General features: G+C 32.6%; 1 protein-coding gene across 1 annotated transcript in view; it reads left to right on the top strand.

The window, feature by feature from the left end:
* The window catches only part of LOC129231813 (telomerase protein component 1-like), a 210,155-nt gene that overhangs the window by 158,932 nt on the left and 27,417 nt on the right, over positions 1–23,806 (top strand). The window contains exons 34-45 of the mRNA XM_054866192.1: positions 1,935–2,030; positions 4,044–4,168; positions 7,472–7,621; positions 8,384–8,492; positions 10,835–10,954; positions 11,036–11,128; positions 13,836–13,980; positions 14,998–15,140; positions 20,807–20,946; positions 21,028–21,130; positions 21,203–21,322; positions 21,537–21,668. Coding sequence (XP_054722167.1) covers positions 1,935–2,030; positions 4,044–4,168; positions 7,472–7,621; positions 8,384–8,492; positions 10,835–10,954; positions 11,036–11,128; positions 13,836–13,980; positions 14,998–15,140; positions 20,807–20,946; positions 21,028–21,130; positions 21,203–21,322; positions 21,537–21,668 — 1,476 coding nt within the window. The remainder of the gene's footprint in view (positions 1–1,934; positions 2,031–4,043; positions 4,169–7,471; positions 7,622–8,383; positions 8,493–10,834; positions 10,955–11,035; positions 11,129–13,835; positions 13,981–14,997; positions 15,141–20,806; positions 20,947–21,027; positions 21,131–21,202; positions 21,323–21,536; positions 21,669–23,806) is intronic.

Below are 23,806 nucleotides of genomic sequence, written 5' to 3' on the forward strand. Positions count from 1 at the left end.
GTAAAATATTATATAAAAAAATATTTAATTGTAGTTATGCAGGTGGACACATTGTCAGTTTTACCACCAAGCTCCCCTTTCCCCTACCTTACTCTTTTCAATCTGTACTATTCCAATTCTGAATAGGGTGCCCCCACTGCCCCTACCCTACTTTCGGACTTTCCTGACGTACCCTCTCACCTGGATAGTTTTTCCTACTAATTGTGAATGCTTTATAGAAAAAATGAATTATAAGTTATTGAGATAGTTTGACTATTCACAATTATTTGGTGGTTGACCCAGAATATTTATTAATTAACTACACTAGTCAGTTACTAAAAAATATGCTTTTCCTGAATAAAAGTTCTATTTTATTTTATCTGAAGTAAAATGTTTATAATTTATTTGAGAAAAAAAAGCTTTCTAAAACCAACAAAATTTCATTACTTGACCATTTTGGTTAATTTCTAGCACTGATAGCATTTTCGACAACTAGTAGTTGACTACCCCTTAACCCCAACAAAAACGATTAGTTATGAAGCGTTTTTTTGCTTATTTACTTAAAACAAAAATGGATGATCTACATATCTCAATAAATAAGCCTGTAGAATTAAATATAATCTCAAGCAGTTCGATAAAGCATTTTATCTCATAACACTTCTCCCCAGTACAGTAAAACCTGTAAAGTTGACCACCTTTGTAAGTTGACCACCTGTCTATGTTGACCGCTTTTGTCTGGAACGGAATTAGTCCTATCTTATATAATGAAGGAAAACCTCTGTAACTTGACCACCTCTCTATCTTGACCACTAATGAACACCAAGTTTGGTTTGGAGTATTGTAAAAAACCCTTTGTAAGTTTACCACTTGGTTTATTTTTCAAAATTTTATTTAGCAAATTATTTTTTTTATTATTATTTTTTTTATAGCTTTCCAAGAATATTTTTGATGTCAGACCAGCATTTTACCAACTAAATGAAACAGCAGCATAACTAAACCTCCTTTTGAGTTTGAGTAGATCATCATGGGGTTATAAATGTATATGAGAAAAAAATAAAGCGAAAAATTTGTAATTTTTGATTAGCTATGAATTTTTAGGAACTATTAATATCAAATGAGTAACTTTTCATAAACAATAAGACTTTTTTTTTGATCAATTTACTGAAATTTTAAATTTGCATGGCACATTATATGTCATTCTGGGAAAATAATCTCTAAAAATATTTAAATAACATTTTTAATTATTGTTTCAAAGTAATGTTAAGCAATGAAAGTGAGTTGAACGGAAAGAGTAAGTGTCAATTAGTCAAAAAATGAATACATGGTGCAAGAAACGACAAAAAAAGAAAAATCATTACCCCCTTTATAAGTTGACCACCTGTCTAAGTTGACCACCAAAGTACTGCACCGCAAGTGGTCAACATACACAGGTTTCACTGTACTAAAATTGACTTTCTAGAAACTTGCTAGATATACCTTTGTTAGTGCTCTGCCTAGCCTCCAATAAAAAATTTTAGTTACTACTATAAGTTACTTCCGAGTATTTCATGGGATTTTAAAAATTAGTTCTAGCAATCAGAATATCTACTTATTTATTCTTAAGGTTTTACATTTTTTGTGCTCCATTAGTCAATTACTGATAGATTGCTTTACATATTATACCAAAAAAAAAAAGACAATTCATTCACTTATATATACATCGTGTACATATACATCATGTTTCTGAAATCCAGAGTGTGTTTTCCCAGTCCTGGCCCTCAAAATTATGGACCTGCATTTTATGTTCTCTTCGTTCAATGTAAGCATATTTCCTGTTTTTTGAAAAGATGTATTTCAAATACATTTAACTTTATTTTTCGGCATTATTAGAAATGAGTCAGAGCCTAGTAATTCTGCAGATGCAATCATTTTTGTACACACAAGCAATTAAAAAGTAAAAAAGTATTTACTTTCAGAATATTATATCTATTGGTTGGGAAAATAATCAACCATATGCAGTACTTGGAAGTGAAGATGGATATTTGAAAGTATTGGATATATCATCCAGAAAGGTAATTAGACCCTTCTTTGTTATGGGGAAAATGTTTGTTTTCAGGATAAATGCTTAATTTTTTGAATAAAATTTAAAATCTTGCATTCATTTCCATTGAATGTTGATATAGCTAATCTTTACAGTGCTTTGTCTTTCAAGACTTCAAAGTGTAAACATCATCAAAAAAAAAAAAAAAAAAAAAAATCCTGGAAAGATTTGTCAAATCACAAACCAATGCCAAGCATATCATGCAGTAGGGGTCATTCTCCAGAAAACATAACTTTTGAACACAAATATGTTTCAATTCCGAAACATTTTGTTGTCTTTTTTTTTCATTCTTACGTCAAAGTGTAACCTTTTAAGTGTAATTATTTTACTCATAAATAAAAATAAAAAAAATTAAAAAATGCCTTGTTCACTGAAATGATAAAAAAAGAAAAAACTTTTAATATTTAAAAATTGAGGCCAATTTAGTATCAAAGTAGCAATTTTATTAATTGTACAAACAATCAGCTATTTCAATGATTAGTGGGAACATAATATTAAGCTCTCTTAATTTAAGTATAGCTTGATTAGTAGTTTCAAATATATGTTAAAAAATAGAATTTAGTAAATTTGAGGATATAGTGGCAATTTATAATTTTGGTAGAATGCCTATTATTGAGGTATTTCCCCTCCATCATTTATTTTCACCTCAGAAATAATGACATTGGTAAGGTTTGTCATGGAGGTGAGATTCACGGAGATGAGGAATTTTCCATTAATATAGACCTAATAGATACATTTTTCAGGGAAATTTTTTTTTCTTCATTGCTACAAACTGCACCTGTTAAGCATATAAAACATGTTCACTTCTTCTTTTACATTAATTTGCATCCCTGAAATTCAAGTTCACAGATGTGAGAGTTCACAATAATCACCCTTGGTTTTTCAAAAAAAATCTATCTTCTTGTTTTTCGACAAAAATCTCACAACTTCTTTATATCTGAAAATAAACAAGGGGTTTTTTAGTCCCTTGTATCATGGAAAATAAAATGTCATGTCATTACTTCCACGTGTTAATGAGAAATGGTGTTTTCTGTTTAGGTAACAGAGGTGAGAAATTATTGTGGGACATGACTCTTTGTCCTACTTAAACGAACTAAAACACAATATTAAAAAATTAAATACACTTAAACCATTAGTATTTGAGACACTTGTGAAAGGAATAATAATAATAAATAAGTATATACTTTTAGTTAAACAAGTTATTAAGCAACCTAAACAGACACACAAGGTATGTGACATGCCATGGAGGTGAGAATTCACATGTTGTGAACCAAAAATTTACTAAAATAAAAACTATTGTTAAAAAATTGTTGGCAGGTTTAAATAGATGAAATTAAAATATTTAATAAAAATATTTTTGATGAAATTAAAAATCATTGTTAAATGAATTGTTCCTTAAAGTTTTTACTGTAAAAGGTGTGTGACAGAAAAGTTACACATTTTATTATATATATATATATATATATATATATATATATATATATATATATATATATATATATTTATATAGTTATATATTTGTAAATTTACATTTAGACAATACCATGATGTTCAAAAACTCAAACTCTGTAAATACAAGTTTGGAATGATTCGAACTTTTGTTAAGTCTCCATCAAGTTTGAATTATTAAATGTTGACTGTATACCAAGTATGTTTGTTATATATAATAGAGATTATGCTCACTGTATTTTTTGCATTATTTGCTGGTTAACTAAAATATTAAAGGAAATGTATGATAAAATATTTGTTTTAAGTGTACAGAAAAATAGAGTGTTATAAATTAATCCATTTGTACAGAATGTTGTACTGTAAATTTTTAATGCATAGGTAAATTAAATCAAAGGCAATTTTAAGACTCATTTTAGTTATTTAGTTTATTCTAATTTTTAGGTAAAACCTTTCCTTGCATGTGTACTTGCAATGTTGACTCTGTTGTCTATAGTTTTGCGAATTTCCAACTTTACTCATGAGTCTATATTTATAGATGCTTAGGACAATCAAAGGTCATTCATCTGCAATTTCTTTTGTCTGCTTTGCTGGGAAAAATCGTATCTGTCTTTCATCTGCTGATACTACACTAAGCATATGGAATGTTGAAAATTTTAGCAGGTATTCTTTTTTTTAAATCCATAACATTACTTTAAAAATTTGATTGTTTGAAATTGTTACTATTATTTTGTTATATCTATATAATTTTACTCAGTAGCAGCATTGACAGATTGCTATCATCTGAAATATATCATGATTAAATATGCTTATGTAAGTCAAAATATTGCACCCTATAAAATAAAATCAACCACCAAATTTACCTTACTTAAACTTCAAAACACCTTAAACTCATCTTAAATCCACTGATTCATTTCTAAGTAAATGATTATTTTAAAAAAAATATATAATGGAAGAAATAAAAAAAATTAATTGCTTTAGACATCATGAGCACAAGTGATGAGACCTAAAATTAAAAAAATCTGTTGTGATAGTGATTCTCTCTTTTGATTTTGACTTCCCAGTTGTCAAGTAACACCCTAAGCTAGTAGTGTTAGGTTATTTTTCTAATATTTTATGTGACTCAAATCAAAATCAGTAGAAATAAAAACTTTTGCTTCCCTGTTCTTATGGTATAACCAAGTTAGAAGTACATACACAGTCAAATTCGACCAATGCGAAATTGTTTAACATGAAGTATTGCTTTACATAAATTACTTGTTTGGTCCTGTGAGTTAACTACTCTTAACTCACTTAATAATTTATCACAGGGGTCCCCAATCCTATGCTCGCTGACACCACAGAGCCCACCAAGTCTTTAACATGTGCCCTCCATGTGCAATCTGGACAAAAAAAATAATAATTTTTAATAAAATGTCATGCAAAAGTTTTTTCACTTTTAATGATTAACTATCCAAAGGTAGAAGTTGCATGCAATGCAAATAAAAGCACACATTTCAGAACTTGTTCCTAAAAAACAGAAGAGTTGGAGGAGGTATAGAAATTTTGTATATTAAGGGTAACATAGTCCTAAAATCCATTATATGATGTGAGAATTTCTGAAAAATAATTTCAAGAAACATATTAGAAAATAGAAATGTATTCAAATTTTATACACTTGTGCAAATTATATTTTTTAACTGTAAGTGTGACATAGAATCAAAGTACATATCACGACTTATACTACCATGGGAAGATAAAGTGGTATTTGGAATCTTTATCTATCTTTTCTCAGAAACTTCATTTCCCTCTTAAATTAAGATTGACTGAAGGGACAACCTTCCTTTCAACCTCCCCCTCCATCCTTCTATTAAATTATATGACAATTTCCTCCAACAAAAGGCAGTGAGGATTGAGAAAGGTTTATTTAGTGTTGTGTTCCTGTGTGTGGAGGAGGGGCAACATTATCAATAAACCCCCCTTTACTTATATCTTTTTATGCGTTAATAATTGAAACTTGACAATACACTGATGTGCAAAAATTAAGGACGAAGTCGAAAAATTAGCATATCAGCTGAACGAAGAGGCAGAGTGGACAGAAAGAACAATCAGGAGATAAAGTAAGGTGATGTACGGTAGCACATGCGCAGATATGCAGGCAGACGTAATGGGGGAGTGTCTGAGTAGTATAAAGCATGTTGTCGGTGTAAGATCAGTATTTCTGACAAAGAGATTGCACACCGTATAGCAGTTAAAATCACACCGAGTTGCTGCCTCAGCGAGAAATGGCAAATAACCAATCTGTTAGATGACATCTGGATGCTTTTATCCGAGGTCGAATCATTGGGAAGTTGGAGGAAAGCCGCAGTGTGACAAGTGTGGCTGCAGAGTTCGGAATTGTTCACAGCATCCTTTCACAACTTTGGAGACAATTTCAAACTACAGGAACAGCTATCCGGGGGTTCAGTAATGGTCGTCCACGAGGAACCACACCCGCCGATGACCGGTATATTTTCTTACAGGCCAGAAGAAACAGGCGGCAGACAGCGGGAGAAATTGCTAGACACACGACGCAGGCGACTGAACGACCGATATCACGTTTTACCGTAGCCAGAAGACTGCACGGTGGTGGTCTGTTTGCACGACGCCTTATACGGTGTGTACCTCTAACGCCTGCCCACCGGAGAAGGCGTTCTCTGTGGTGCCGGGAACACCGGAATTGGAGAGACAATGAATGGGGACGAGTACTCTTTACAGATGAGAGCAGATTCAGTCTGAGTAGCGATTCTCATCGCATACTCATCTGGAGAGAGCTGGGAAGCCACAATCATCCCTCAAACATCACTGAAAGGGACAGGTATGGAGGTCGCGATGTTCTTGTTTAGGGAGGCATCATACTTTGTACTCGTACAGACCTTCACATCTTCGATGCAGGTTCAGTCAACGGGACCCGTTATTGTAACGAGATTCTTCTTCCATATGTGCGTCTTTTTAGAGGAGCTATGGGTCCGCAGTTCCTTTTCATGGATGACAATGCACCATGTCATCGCACAGTAGCTGCCGAACAACTCTTAGAGAGTGAGGCTATTGAACGTATGGATTGACCGGCACGATCTCCGGATCTCAATCCCATCGAGCATGTATGGGATTTTCTAGGCAGACGCTTGGCAGCACGTACCTTACCACCAGTAACGATTCGGGAGCTTCGATTGGTGCTGCAAGACGAATGGGCAGCAATGCCTCAACAACTCATTGACACCCTCATTCTTAGCATGGGCAGACGCTGTGAAACCTGCCTAGCAGTCAGGGGAGATCATATCACCAACTAAAGACCGGATGTTTCTTGCTGGACACCCATCACAGGGATGTTTCGGCCTTCAGTCGGATTGCGCTCCATGCTACTTTTTCAATAAAGCTTCTTTTTATCCCTCTGATTTCTCTTTTAGTAAGTGTTGCTTACATTACACATGTCCTTACGTGTTGGGGATCTTATGGTATTAAATGTGTTGATTTGGAAAGCTTTTGTACAAAGTTATATTGAAAAAACCGTCTCGTCCTTAATTTTTGCACACCAGTGTATATATAGTTAGAAATGTGAAAAAGGCCATGTAAAGGGCCTATTTTTTAATCTGCTGGGAGAGTGGGAATTCTGAATACCCAATCTTTCGATATTTAAACTGATAATTTCCAATGCTGCTTGACAGCAGCAATTGAATACTGATATTTTCTCCACTGTTACTGTTTTGTATTAAGGGGCTCTCCACAATTGATGTCACAGGGGTGGGGACATGTTAAGGAGGGAGTGGCCTTCATGTATCATCAAATTTTTTTATTAGAATACTTTTATGAAAAACAATGTGATATATGACAAGGGATGGAAGTTTAAAATGTTGAAAAAAAAGTGTAACAACATTTATGGACAGTCCCTTAACTAAAGATTAACTCTGAGTTTCTTTTGACAAATTTTTATTGAAAATGTTATTTTAGAATTGCTGTCTTAAAAGGACACCGGGATATTGTTACTTGTTGTTGTGCTGATCCTGATGGAAGTATTTTATTTTCATCTGGATGGGATAATTCAATTCGCTTGTGGAGTTTGCATGATGGAAGACCCATTTCTGTTTTCGATGATTTTAAGTAAGTAATTATGAAATCATTGATGAAATGTGATAACTGTGTTTCTTCTTTGGGCGTTATTTTCAATGTTCCTGAGTGCCTGAGTGTAATTTATTCAGTTACCTGCATACAATTTTTTAAAAATTTGATAGTAATGTACATAGTCTTTTAACTGTATTTTTATGCATATTATTCATGGCGGTGTACAATCTGCAGGTCTTAAAATTGTCCTAGAGAAAAAAAAATGTCTTTTTATAATCTGCCCCATCTTTTCATCTTCAAAATAATACGATGTAAAAAAGCAAAGTTTTGACTTTAACATACAATTTTAGCAACTAAATTAAAAACCTGAAGGAGTAATTACTTTTAAGGTGGTATCAAAATTAATCTGAAAAATTATGAATTCTTGAAATCGTGAATGTGGTACGCCAATTATTTTCAGACAAAGAGTCGAGACAAAGAAGCAAATGATCTAATCTTGTGCAAATGCAGGCTTCTTTCTTGACTGTATGGTTGTTTATTTTACATAGCCTGAAACCTGTAAGAGGAACATTCAAGCTATTTAAAATAAACAACCCTAGAGGCAGTGTAGCAGTCTCCATTGGTGAATCCTGCTGTAAATTGAGGTTTGATGCATTCATGTTGAGAAAAAAAAGCACAAATAATCCGCAGCAGTGTGTAATCCGCACCTCATTAATTTTTTAAACAGGTAACCCATGGATAATGCACTGAAAAGTACTGTATTTCAGCATTTTAATCCATTTTTCTCATTTTCATTTTTAGGTGTCCTGTAAATTGTGTTGCTCATCATCCATATAAGCAAAATATTTCTAGTGGTCTTTGGAATGGGTATATAGAGATATGGGATACAGTATCAATGACAAAAAAACTTGTAAGCTCCATTTTATTCATAAACATGTTTAAATTTTAGCTTAGAAAACCAACCCACTGACTTTTCTTTGAAATAATTTTTTGTATTAAATATACAGTGGTGGACATAATTATAAAACACCTCTCTAATTTGACAGATAGTAAAAGAAAAGATTCATAGCCTAAAAATGTTTTGTCAAATATGTCAGAAACATCAATTTATTCTGTCATCATATATAATTATTTTATAATTATGATATTTTTTTACAATTTAATGAAAAAATTTAAAAACATAATGGACAAAATTATAAGACACTAACTGTTTTTTCAAAATACAGTGGTTAACATAGTTAGCAGACACTATTGGTCTAAAAGAAAATCATCTAACATGGTCATTCAATATTTGGTGGAGCCGCCATTGTTTTTTATAACATAAAAGATGCAATTCGGCATTGAATCTATCAATTCTAACAAAATATCACAAGACAGTTCTTCCCAAGCACATTTCATATTATTCTTTAGGTTTTCGATTCATATAAACTGACTCCCATTTTGGTAAACAACACGAACTAAGATCGCCCATGGAAGAACATAGATACTTGGCTCTGAAAACCACTGTTTTGTTTCATGTGATGCATGAATCCGCTCTTTATCATGCTGAAAGTGTAGTTTCCACCACAAGAAGTTCACCGTATATGGCTAGTTGATCTTCAAGAAAATTCTTATAGTTTTCGAAAGTCATTATCGAATGCACAAAAATAGTATCCGTTTTCCTTTGGGCCGGAAAACCAGCTCAAACCATTACTGAGCCTCCACCCATTTGGCGGCTCAGTAGTAAATGAGAAGACTTCCATAAATCATGCAAATAATATTGAAACCCATCAGGACCATCCAAGTTAAACTTTTTTTCATCAGAAAAGAGCAAAAAGTACCATTTAGAGGTCCAGGCCATAGTTTGTTTAGCAACTTTTCCAAGATCCATTTTTTTGTGCCGGCTCAGAAACAATGGTTTTTCATTTTTTTAATGTTTCACATAGGAAGCATTATGCAACACACTATGAATGGTTCTCCTTAAAAAAAGTCAGTTTCAAAGCATTTTTAATGCCTGTAGTGGTCATTTGATTCTGTATAGCGAGTAAAAGCACATGGTGTCTGTCTCTTGAGGACAAACAAGGAAACGTCTAGATCTTATAATTAGCGATCCATTAGTTCCTTTTTTCAAAATATTTCTAATTGTGCATCTAGAGCATTTAATAAATTTTATAATATGACTAATTAAAGCACCCGTTCCATTAAATCACCGAATTTTGCAAGTTTCACATTCTTTCACTTCTGTACCTCGTGTTATGTTTGTAAATGTGTGAAATCAGTTCTGAGGTCATAACAGCATGCAGAGCATTTGCATACTGCACATTATTTTCGAAAAAATGCATGTGTTTTAATTAAAATGTTAGGTTGTCTTATAATTTTGTCCATGGTATTTTTAAATATTTTTATTGAACTTTAACTAAATATCATTCCTGTAAAACAATTATGCATGATAACAGAATAAATTTATGTTTTTGATGTATTTGATAAAACATTTTTAAGCTCTCAATCTTTTCTTTCACTATTTGTAAAATAACAGGTATCTTATAAATATGTCCACCACTGTAATGACCTTGAAGGTGCATCTCTTAATATAAAAACCTGCATAACAAGTATGAGCTAGACAGAGTAAGGATTATCCCAGTCTGCAAATTAGGAATGTAAAATTGGTCTAGCTTAAAAAAAAATCGTCCTTCATACAAAAAAAAAAGATATGTTTCTTCATGCGTTGAATTAATTCCAAGTTCTTGAACAATTTTATCAAAATAGTTCTATCTTTTTCCCCAATTGAGTTTTTTTTTTAATTCCATTTTATCAATAGAATCCTATTCATAAATAATATATTTCACAATTTATCAATATTACTTTCATCAGATTTATAGAAGGGCATTATGATCTATTTCGTTAGTTATTGTCAATTGGTTTAACTTCAAAAATGTTATTTAATTCAAAAAATTTCTTGCATTATATGCTGTGCATTTATTGTACTATTTTAATGCACTGATTTAGTCAAAAAAAAAAAAAAAAAAAAGGAAAGAAAGAAAGAAAACGTCTATTTGAGCTAAAGGTGATCTTATCTCTGACTCTTTAAATGTCTTTGTCACATAATGTACATTAATGATATGTGTACTGTATTAAAGTTAGCAAGCTGTCATCTAATTTTTGTTCTGATTACAAAAATTAAGTGATGAAATCAATTTTTTCCCTTTTTAAAACACTGGCTTTTTATTTTATAATGAAGCAAGATTTTTGATTTTATTTTGCTTTTCTTTTTAGTCTTTTCATGGAAATAATGGTTCTGTCAAGACAATTGCTTATACCCCTGATGGTCACAATATAATTACATCATTTATTCATTCTGACATTATAATTTGGTCATCTGAATTAGGTCTGAAGGTATGCTATAAACTTTTATCTTTGAAGTTCTCTAAATAAGGTATAATTATATATATTTATAGTTTTCATACTTTTTTTTAGATTTCAAGTTTAAAAGGTCATGTTCTACCTGTGAAATCCCTTAGTATTTCTGCTGAAATGTTCATCAGTGGTAGTGATGATGGTACTTTAAAAGTTAGTTCCTTTAGTTTAATTTACATATGTTTATAAAGAAAATGCAAAAGTTGTAACTGTTTGTTTTTCGAAATACAGTTGGACCTCCATATATCAAAGTAGCAAATTGCCGGAAAAAAATTCGATATATGAAAATTTTGATATATAGAAACGATCTTATTTCATCATAAAAATCTCCTAAAACGTTGAAATTAAAGCTAATTTTCGTGCATGAAATCCAATATGTCTATTGTATAGAAACATTGTATAGAAACAATTTTTCTATGTAATGAACATAGAAATTCGCTGTGATTTCGATATACGAGGTTTGTCCACGAAAATATGTATAAAAGTTGAATAATAACTTTATTTTACAATTATTCAGGTATTAAAATATGGTTTCCATCAAAGTACTCTCCCTGAGACATGATGCACTTCTACCAACGCTGTTTCCACTGTTGATAACAGTTCTGAAAGTCTTCGGTTGTGATGCTGTTCAGTTGTCATGTTGTTTCTGCTTTGATGGCTTCCATATCTCCCAAGTGCCGCCCCCAAGGCACCATCTTGCATTTCATGAACAGAAAGAAGTCACAAGGAGCTAAATCGGGATATTAAGGCGGGTGGTCTGTCACGGTGATTGAGCTTCGGGACAAAACCTCACATACAACGAGCAGTGTGTGAGTGTGCACATTTCTTCATTTCAAGTTTTGGTGTCAGAATTTCATGAGCGATTGTTTTGGGGATTGACAGCTAATAAGCTAGCATTGTGACTGTCAGTGTACGGTCTTTAAAAACACAAGCCTGAATTCGTTCAACATTTTTATCAGAACTCGATGTCGAGGGGTAACCTGGGCTAGGGTCTCCTTTTCTGTCTTCTTGACCTTCTTAGAACCTATTTAACCACTTGTTCACGGTTGGTTCCTTCAGAGAATTGTCTCCGTAAACTTCTTTCAAACACTCAAAAATCTCATGGCCATTCTTGCCTAGCTTTGCAGGTGCTGCTCCTCAATCAGAGAGCTCCATGCCGACGACAGATGAAAAAAGGTAAATTTCAACAAGCCACACATTCCTACGCGCTCTGACTCAAACTGAGTGTTGAGGGGATTCGCTACAGCGGCAGTACCACCTGGCGAAGCCTCCATGACTTCATGACACGTTACCCCGACTTATTTATACATATTTTCCGGACAAACCTCTTATAGAAAGTTTCGATATGTTTGTACTACAAGAAAATTGCGATATTTAAACTTTTTAACTGTTGACATCTTGTGTTTATTAACAAATAAATGTTTGTAATTATTTTAAGCAAGGCTTTTAAAATAATTATCTATTTTCATTCTTTGCTTTTCTATGAGATAAATCAAGAATTGGGATGGTCGTTAAGTTTTGGCGTGTGTAATTTTGTTTTTGCTGGAAATATTGCTACCTCGTCAAACATGGGGAGGGATCATAATTTAATATTGTGTTTTAGTTCGTTTTTTTAGGATAAGTAGTCATGTCACACGAAAAACTCTCACCTCCGTTATCTAAACACGAAATGCCATTTTTCATTAACATGTATCAGTAATGACATCAAATTTTATTTTCTGTGATACAAGGCAGCCCCCTTGTTTATTTTCATAGTTGAAGTAGTGATATTTTGTCGAAAACAAGAAGATAGAGAGATTTTGCTTTAAAAACTTAGTGTGGTTATTCTGACTTCTCACCTCTGTGAACTTGAATTTCAGGGATGTAAATTAATGTAGAAAAAAGAAGTGAACATGTTTTCATATGCATAACATGTGCAGATTGTAGCAACGAGGAAAAGAAAGTTTTCCTTGAAAAATGTATCTATTAGGCCTATATTAAGGGAAAGATCCTCACTTCCATGAATCTCACTTCCGTGACAGGCCTTATCAATGTCATTATTTCTGAGGTGAAAATAACTGATGGAGGAGAAGTACATCAATAATAGGCATTCTACCAAAATTATAAATGACCAATATATCCTCAAATTTACTAAATACTATTTTTTAACATACATTTAAAACTACCAATGAAGCCTTAAGTGCTTAATATTATGTTCCCACTAATCATTAAAATAGCTGATTATTTGCACAATTAACAAAAATACTACTTTGATATTAAATTAGCCTTGATTTTTTAAATATTAGAAGTTTTTTTTGTGAACAAGGCATTTTTTATTTTGTTTATTTATGAGTAAAATAATTGGAACTTAGCTGGGCCATAGTTTATGGTTACTTCTAGTAGGTACCACTTTCTTGTAAGAATGAAAAAAAAGAAAACAAAATGTTTCAAAATAGAAAAATATTTGCATTCAAAAGTTACGTTTTCTGGAGAATGACGCACATAAAAGTTCGAAGAATAATAATTGAAAATAGAAGAAGTCAAGTTTTATTAAACAGTTTTATTTCTAGTTTTTATAGTTTTTCTTTTGCATATTTTCTTATGTTTAATACTATGCTTTGTATTCATTAAAATGTTTTTGCTTTCATGCAAAATGCAATAGTATTTTGCATATTCAGCATTGTATTTGATTTTAAGTTAGATACGTTACATTTTTTTACACTTCTTCATTGCTGCAGGAAGAATAAATGAAACCTTTTACACATACTAAATCTTTATACAATTACTATGTATATTATACATTCTTTGAGCACAAAACATAAAATATAAGAACTTTTTCTAATAATCATGTGTTTGCTAAAGTGTCTATGTTTCTGTGTAGGTCTGGTCATCTGAGCCTGGTATATGTTCAACAAATTCAGAGGAATGTAAATCTTGTCCTATAAAATTTCTTGAATTTGTATCCATTAATCATCTTGCTGTTGTGTTTCAAAATTCTTCGTTATGGATTATCGACGTGAATAATGGTAATTTCTCGAATATTAATATTTCATTGTTTATGCTTTTACTATTTTATTATGTCTTTATCATTACATTCATGTATAATGAAACATTTGGAATAGTTCACTGCAAGCAGCTGTTACTTACAATGAGGTGAATAATTATAAGGGGGTTCTTATACTTCAATGGGATTGATAATTGAGTACAAGCTGCCTAGCTGGGCCAGGAGCCTGTTGTTGATCTTTGCTTTTGTATTTGTGTTTTTATTCTGTTAGTCCTGATTTTAAATATAATTTTTTAACAGTCTTAATTTAAGCATTTTCACCTTAACTTTCTTTTTAAATCAGTACTTTGATTGCTTTAAAATTTAAATAAGTTGCATACAAAATAAGTATACATAAAATTTTGCTGCTATTTTCATCTGTTATTTTGAAAAAAAGAAGAGGGAAATAGTGTGTGGGAAAATTTTCAAATGAATAACTTCATGTGTTTCTTAAACATCAAAAAGATCAGCAATATACCTCCAACTTTACAGCATATTTTTATCTGTTTTTCTTTCTTTGGAACATGTAATGAATGCATATTTTTTAAGGATGTCCAGTTTTAGAGTTACAATGAGAATCTTACTCTATTATGTTTGAATGTTTTAAGTATTTTATTATGCTATCACATTTGATAAAAGGTGCTTAAGTTACTTGCTAAGAAAGTAACAAAGTTAAAACTATTTTACATTAATACCAAGGTTTAGTTTTTTTTTTTTTTTTTTAGTGTATGGAAGGAATGATGATTTTACTAACAATGTTAGCACATGCATTAATATTTGCTTTTAGAGGCAGAACAGAATTCCATTTGTTTGTTTCTTTGCTGACTCCGTCTTGCACTATGTCAGGTCTCTAAGTTTTAAACTTGTATTTATTCCAAAGTAATTGACTTTTTGTTTAACAAAGCCATCAAATAACATTCCAACAGTGCATTGTATCATGGTATAATTATTTGTTGCTAATTATGCCTCAAAATTAATTCATCAAATTTTATGGAAACAGGTCATGTCATCTGTAAGGAGAACATTCCGTCTGAACAAATTTCTTGTGTTGCCAAAAATAGTAGCTATGCCACTGATAGAGTACTGTATTCTGATTGGTTTTACACATCTGTTATTGTTGGGATGGAATCTGGAAATATAATAGTAAGCTGATGGTTTTTATTTTGAATTAAATTATTTGTTTTGTGTATTTTATTTTGTTTTAGGTAATTTTACTTAATCCTTTATTTTATTTCAATCCTATACTTATTCTCCTATTCTTAAACATCTTATCTTTGTGCTTTTAAAATTGTCTGTATGAATTAAAGGGTGTTTTACGGAAGGAAGAACTAAAAGTGCAGAAATATGCTGGGGCACAGACCTATTCTTTAGTAACTGAAAACCTTGTTAGAAGCATTTTTTGAAAGACGGGAATGTGTTAATTTGCAATTACAAAACTTTCCAACCAGCAACAAATTTTTGCTACAACACATGGCTCAGACCAACTTATTCTGTAGTTCTCAAGAACAGCTCTCATAATTCACTTGCTAGTTTTGAGCAAAAATTATAAGCAGAATTCTGCTCACACATAATAGTGTTCATAACTACAGTTTTAGTAATGGAGATAGGATCAGATTTACAGGTGAAATGAAATTATATTAATATTTTGTTGCATTTTTCCAAGATAAATTTTGCATACTTTGTGTAAGAAGTGATTATAAGTTTTTGTGCCAAGACTGCACCTTCTTGAATTGATATGCTAGTCAGGAAAAATTGCCTTAGGCATTTAGGACATCATGGAATTCATCAGATTATTCATTTATTTAGCTTCAACGCATTAAATATCCCCATAACTCCTCTTTCTGCTGCTTGAAAAGGTTCAATTTTCTTCTTGCAGCATCTAACAGGAAACCTTCATCCATTCAAAAACTTATGAATGATTTGAAAACTGCATGGGAGCAGATCAGAACCATAAAATGGGTTCACACTCCATCTTAATTGCATCTCTAATTGCCTATGTTTTGTTATATGTATTGGATGTAGCTGGTTTCCCAGATCCATTTTAAATTGAACCATGACCAGCACTGAACGTTGAGCACCATTCCACTACATGGAGTTTGGGCATACATACGTCTCTTGCATTTTTCATTTTCAGATCTAGTGGTTTTGTTCTTCAGCAGCTAGCCAAAATAAGTAAATAAATAAATAAAATAAGTATGATGATCCTTTTTGGGTACCTTTAGTAGGAAAGTTCACATAGGTAACGTTTCAGCGTTTTCAGCACACACTTTGGAAATAAGTAAATGCCATAATATTCTGATGCCTCATTTTCACTGCTTATATAGGTGCATTGAAGAATCATTGATGTGCACATTTGCTGCTACCACATTCCAAAAGGGAAAGCTTTTTAAAATCAAATACAAAGACCAGCAATAGGCTATGGGCCCAGCTAGACTGGTCCTAGTCAATTTATTGGACCCCAACAAAGATCAATAGCCCTCTTAAAGCTATCCACACCCTTTCTCATTACTGCCTCTTCCAATAAGCAGTTCCAAGTGCCCACGAGCCTACTAAAGTAGTAATTTTTCCTAATTTCCAGTTATATTCAAGTAAATATATTTTCAAAACTCATTTTTTCCGGCATGTTTATCCTGAAAAGAAACAGGCTTGTGTTATTGAAACCGGGTGACCCTATGAATTTTGCGGGGGGTATATTGTTTACAGTATATTGTTTTCAGTTTCAGTGTCCAATTGTGTTTTATAAGTTGTCAAAGGTATTTGAACATTTAATTTGTGTGAAGTGATAGATAGAAAGTTCTTTGAAAGATTTGTTGTGTCACTATCATTCAGAGCTGTTGTTGAAAAAGAAATATTTATTGGGTTAATGCCATGGTTGGTGGATTTTTGTTAGTCAAAACAGGTCGTTTTTGATTGCATAGTCAGCTATAATTTAAAAAATGCGAATTTACTTGTTTATTTATTTTTGAAAAAAGGATTCAAACCAATTTTCCTTTAATTTGCCTTATAAGAATAACTAACCAAATATTTTGGGCAACTGTGTTCCCCCACATTTCACCTTCCTCTACAACTACAGCACTGTTCTCAGTCTTAGTTTTTAAATCTGTAATAGGGTTGGGCGATATCAAAATTTAAATGCTGCGATATATCACTTTCAAAATATCAATATTTTCAATATTTCGATATATTTAGGTCGATAAATTCAACGTTTTATGGGGGAGGGGGAGACTGCAAAGCCTATTATATAAGTATCTGCAACAGAGAAAAGCTATAAGCCATCTTGGTGAATAAATATTTTAGCAATTTATTCTAATAATATAGCTACAGCAAGGATTCTCATGTGTTTGTGTCAGAGGGGGGGGGGGATTCTGAGGCAGATTATACCACAGAGAAACGTTTGGAGAAATTACTTGAAATTACTTTAGAAGAATTTCAGTCTTTTTATTAGTGGGTTGCAATTCTTGAGGGAAAAGGGGACTTGGTAAAATTGAGGGGTGCCTTCGCAGTCGGGGGAATGGGCACCCCTAGTTAAATCATCAGCATATTAAGATATACTACAGAAAAACACCATTGGATTTTTATCTTGAAAAGAAAATATTCCATCGGTTTATTTGAATAATAATAGCTAAAGCAGGTGTGCTCATTGGGGGGGGGGGGGCTGGATGCTTAGTATACAATTAAAATTATCAGAGAAGTTATTTTAAAAGGAGTTTAGTCTCTTCAATAAAAGGTCGCATTTTGGGGGAAGCACGATAAATTTGAGGGGGGAGGGAGATTTATGTGAATAATAATAGCAATATATAAGAATAATAACAGCCCATGCAGGGGGAAGGGAAGTCATGACTCAGATAGTGTCATTAAATTTTTTACAGAAGGATTTTAATCCAATAAAAAGATGATGGCGTTTTTCTTTTGTTTGGGGGGGGGGGGGGGGTGATAAAATTGAGAGGAGCCACTGCACTTGGGGAGGGAAATTGGCACCCCAGCTACATTACATACATTATAAGATCTGCAATACAGAAAAGTCATCCAATATCTTGATAAGCAAATGTTCCAGCAATTTAGACAAATAATAATAATGCCTAGAGCAGGGTACCCATTCAGTGGGGGGGGGGGGGTCTTGAAGTTGACTATGCCATTGAAAATATCAGGGAGCTTATTTTAAAAGTATTTTAGTCTCCTAAGTAGGGACTCTTGTTTTTTGGGGGGGGGTCTGGGGAGCTTGGTAAAATTAAAAATAAGGGGTCCATCGCACTTAATGGGGATTGGTAGCCCTAGCATTTTGATCTATATATTAAGATCTGCAATAAAGAGATACCTACGAAAATGTTGAAATGTAAATATTTCAGCCAAGGGCGCCCATATGCAAAATTTTAAGGGGGTGGCTCAAAAATTTTCCCCATGGTTTAGCAGAATATTTTACCCATGGAAACCGATTTCAGTACAGATTAGAGATATTAAAGTTTGACATTTTCAATAACTTATTCATTAATGGCTGGAAAAGAAATTTTTATACATTTTTGCAAAGAAAAAAGCACTAAAAGCAAGGAAGTTCTCATTTCTAGGGGGGAGGGGCTTGAGACACCCTTGCTCCCCTATATGGGCACCCTTGATTCCAGCAATTTATTCTAATGATAAAGCTGGGGTGCCCATTTGAATGGGAGGGGGGGGGGCATGAGGCTGACAATACCACTGAAACTATCAGAGGAGTTATTTTTAAAGGATTTTTGACTCTGCACTAGAATAGCCCGTTTTTTTCGGGGGAGGGGATAACGCTCAGTACAATTGAGGGGTGTCGTCGCAATTGGGGGGATGTGCTTCCCTAACCATATTATTTGTATATTGAGATCTGCAATAGAGAGAAGCCATCGGACATTTTGAAAGCTAAATACCAAAGTAGTTTTAATAATTGCTAAAGCAGAGATATGCCCATGGGGGGGGGGAGGGGGGCATGAGGCAGACTCTGTTCCTGAAAGAATCAGAGAGGTCATTTCAAAAGAATTTAGCCTTTTTTTGAGGATCCCGTTTTTTTTGGGGGGGGGGGTTAGGTAAAAAAGGAGGGGGGGGGGTGGTACAATGCACTTGGGGAGAATTGGCACTCCTAGCTACATGATCTGCAGTAGAGCAAAGTCACCATAAATCTTGATCCGTAAATATTTCAGTAATTTATTCAAATAATAATAGCTGAAGTATATAGAAGTGCACTTCCTTGGGGAAGGGGGGGGGGGGAGGGCATGAGACAGACTTTACTACTGAAATAATTAATGAAGGTTTTTTAAACAGATTTCAGTCTCTTTAATGAGATGTCATGTTTATTTTTTTTTGGGGGGGGGCGCTTTGTTTTAATTGAAGAGGTCATCTTTGGGAGGGGGGACTTGGACATATATCTATGCATATCAAGATCAAACAACGTCCCTCCCCCCACTCATGTGGTGAGGGGGGTCACAAGCACAGACAAAATTGTTGAAATTTTACAAAGGGTACTTGAAAACTTTCAAGTCTTTGCGAAACAGTTCTCATTATTGGGGAATAACATTTTTGGGGGGATTAGGAAGATGCCATGTAAACTTTCAAGGGGAGGGGGGTAACATCCATACTTAAATCATCTGCCAATCAAAATTTTCTTCCTTTACTTAATTTGCAAAAACCATACAAGTTCAGAAATGCAAGTTTATTCTCGGTTTTCTACGGCAATCGATGTTTTACAGAGAACCGGAAATCCTAATATATGCTACCCCAATTCCGCAACCAATGTTTGATAAGTCGAAAAACCCCAAGTACGTAAATGCATAGAACTTTCACAAAGAAACTTATGTACCTGCAAGCTAGAATTTGCATTCGTATAATCATTTCAACTCCAATTTTGTTTATGCATAGAACTTACACAAAAAACACTATATCTGCACATGCATAGAAACTGTCTGGCGACAACAGGGATATCGGGAGTTTCAGTTTCAATTTCGTACCGTGAGGGGTGCCGGAGATTAACGATTTAAAATTGGTATACATACTTGAATTACGTTTCAAGTGGTGCCGTGTGTTATGAATGAAGTCAATATTTTCCCCTCTTAATTTGGGACTTATAAGTTGTATTCGTTCAGCTTATGCGGTCCGAAAGGGATGAGTTGCACTCCCACTAGTGAGATAAATATACGACAGAAGTATTCTCATTAGGTTTTTTTCATTTTCCATTTTTTTTAATACAAATATTTCTTTTCAGTATTTTTCACAAACTTTTATTCAGCGTAATATCATTTTTCTTATGTTTAATTAAAATTATGAATCGTGTTGATACCTCAATTGGTTAATTTTTAATTGCTGCATTAAGATGCTTTTTTAATCAAATACGCATTCACTTTTCAGGGCTCAGGAGAGGCCATATGAGCCTTGTCAGAAACTAGGGGCACAGTCCTTAGAAATGCCCCACTTTTGAAAACTTTATAGGGGGATGGGATCTGGAGACCAAACTGACAATGGGCCCACCTTGACCTTCGGCGGCCCTGTAATTTTCCCTTTTACTGTAATTAAATATTAAATTACTGATTGAAGAATGCAGATAATTTCTTGAAATTTCAAACACTCAACCATCACACAGAACTATCAAAGATTATGTATTTTTGAGTTAGTATTTCAATTTGTCCGTAATTATGTCCCGTATTTCCGTCGATATGTCGGACGGATAGAAATCTAAATATTATTACCGCGGCAATAGATATATATTGATATATGACGATATATCGGCATATTGCACAGTCCTAATCTGTAATATTGATGTTTATGACTGTTTCATTGATAAAATATACATGTTATAGGTCTGGAACTTTTTCTCATCAACAACTACACTTGTTGGAAATATTGGTTCAAGAGTAACTGCTATCATTCAAAACAGAAGTATTATTTTTTGTGGTGCTGCAAATGGTGACATTGGGATGTTTACTTACCCTGAATTAATGTGAGAAAAATATCTTTTCTAGTTTTATTAACTTTTGTGAACATAATGTAGCATTAAATTTTTTCTTGTTTTATTCATTAGGCATACAAAAATAATAAATAGAGCCCATAATGCATCCATTACAACTTTATTTTGTAAGGATAAGTCTGAAGATGTGATTCTTGTGTCAACATCTACTGACAAAGTAAGTTACGTGAAAATTATTTGAAAACTAAATAAGTTGTGGAAATCCGTCTTTGACATGATTATGTTTTAGGGAGTGAATGTATGGTTACTCAAAGAAATATTTGATAATATGGATGTAGATTTACTTGCTCAATATTCTACCAAGCATAAAGATTATGTAACAGCTGGATGTTTTATGGAACTATTGACAGTAAGTATGTTTTATATTGCCTTCTCTTTTTGCTTTTAAAAAATTGTTAAATGAATTTGCTTTCTGATTTTTCTAAAGATATAACTGTCAACTGAAGTATTTCAGAGCCTTATAAACATTTTGGTAATAAATGCTGATTTTTTTTACATTTAATGTCGCTTTAAAAAATATTATGTTAAATTAATTTAATGTTTTGTTTTTGTATGCATTATAGGATGAAACTACTGATGTGGAAGGTGAAAGTTTTCTTACGGGATCTTGTGATAATAACATTATCTATACCAAAGGAGATTATAATATTGTCTTTAAGGGTCTGCAAACCAGTGTGAACCATGTAGGATATGCAGTAAGTTTATGTTGAATATGTGTACACAAAGAAATTTTTATTTTTGGTATATTTTTTTATACCTTCATTCTGATCAAAAGGCAAGTTTTTTCCCCCTAATGAAATTCTATTTCTAATTACTTTTCTTCTTAACAACCATTCATCTCAACTGTGAATACCCTAAGATAGATAAAACTATTATTAAAAAATCATTTGATTCATTTCATGCATTAATTATGCAAAAAAATCCAGTTCGGATATAGTTTGTAACTGGACATACGATCTTTTGCTCCCATCTAGAGTGCATGAAACCTTATGCTGTTTCAGTAGCACCCATATGAATACAAAGTATATCAAATACTACACAAGCATTGAAATTTAATAACTCTTCGATTTTTGTAGTTCTTCTATGTGGAGGCGAAGCATGTTCGTAAAAATGAAAACAAACAAACAAAATCTTTTAGTTTTACTCTCAATTGCTGGTATTGAAGTGTAGAAAAGATTACATTTAAATTTCAATTAATAAACACATTAGGCTACCAACACTTAGATAATTTGTAACATATAAGCTTGTCTAAGAAAATAGACTATCAGCTATCTCATAGTTGTTGGATTTGTTGACGCAGCCATAAATAGGGGTATTTGGGCTTATGAGAAGGTACCTGTAACTCAAAGCTGGCTCATTGGTACAAATTTAATTATTTTTTCGTGTTTTTAAAGGTATTTTTTTTAAATTAGTTTTTAATGTTTTTATGATCACTTAGAAGTTCTAAGAAACTCTTGAAAACTATGAGATGTGATGCCAGCTTCTGAGACCCAAAATATGTTAGCAGCATTTACAATTAATGTGTGAAGAAGCTTTGATTAAAAATTTTCCTTTCAAGGGGGAAAATCACTTAGTAAATGCCCATTGCAAATAATTCTTATCTTTGTCTAGGTCTAATAACAATCTTTTATGTAAAAAAAAATCATGAAAGATCTGAAGAATAAAGCCTAAATACAATTAGTTGGGGGGAAATAGTAACTATGAAATTTTTGCTGTTACATTAGCAAGTATTTTCAAAAATTCATTGCATGTAAATAGGAACAGAAATTTTCCTGAAAAATGTTTGTACAATGAAATGCAAGCTTTATTTTTGTATCAAAGCAAATAACCTTAAGTCATGACTGATTAATGTAGTTGAGAAAAGTGAAACCGATTTATTCTGTAAGTGACCAATTCTGAACTTTACATTAATTGAAAGGTAGTTTATAAACTGTCAAGTAAAGTTCGAGGAGATCAAACGCCTTAAGAACTTATATTGAGAGATATTTTTTAATGGAGTGTTTCCTCACAAAAACTTACAAAAAAAGTTTCAAAATGTGTTATTGCTAATTAATTTAGCTGTACTGATCATTAATTTTGCAAAACATCTAATACAATTGTGTGCTCTTATTGGAATATTGTTTAAAAGAATATCCTGCTTAATGAAATAAATTTTCAATGTCCGTAACCATTGTAATTAGAAATTTTGATCTTGGATAATGGAATATCCTGCGTATTAGAAAACCTATTTGTGACAAATTGACTATTTCATTAAGCGAGCTTGATTGTATTATGTTTGTTGTACAAAAAAGTTACACAAGGCTTTAATTTTCATGCTATTCACTTTTCGCATTGTTCATTTTTCACTGAAGCGCCCCATGGATGCATTATACTCTCCATTTAATAACTTATAACGATATTAAACGATATTAACGATATTTAATAACTTATAACGATATTAACTCTTGTGCATTTATAAATGTGTGCTGTTAATAGATGCTTCTATGAATTTAAAAAGTATTTAAAATTAAATTTCTTTGCTTACTATGTGAAATGAATAAAAGTGAAAAAAATCACTGCCTTTTGGTAACAAAGTAACACTAGGGAACACAATATTAATAAAGCACAAATTGGTAACTGATTGCAAACACGTGTTTCAGGCTTTCAAGGAACCACTTTTTCAATGAAAAATTGAGCTTTTGCAAAAGCAGTTACCTGGAAAAAGCAACAAGGTGGAACAAACGATAGTTTAAGCAGTAAAAATTGGAGATTATCATAAAAAACCAAGGCAAGAAACCTAGAATCGAGCTTAATCACTGATTTCCACGTTTGTAATAAACTTTAACGCTGGGTT

This window comes from Uloborus diversus, chromosome 10 (genome assembly GCF_026930045.1).
Source record: "Uloborus diversus isolate 005 chromosome 10, Udiv.v.3.1, whole genome shotgun sequence".
NCBI classification, from domain to species: Eukaryota; Metazoa; Arthropoda; class Arachnida; order Araneae; family Uloboridae; genus Uloborus; species Uloborus diversus.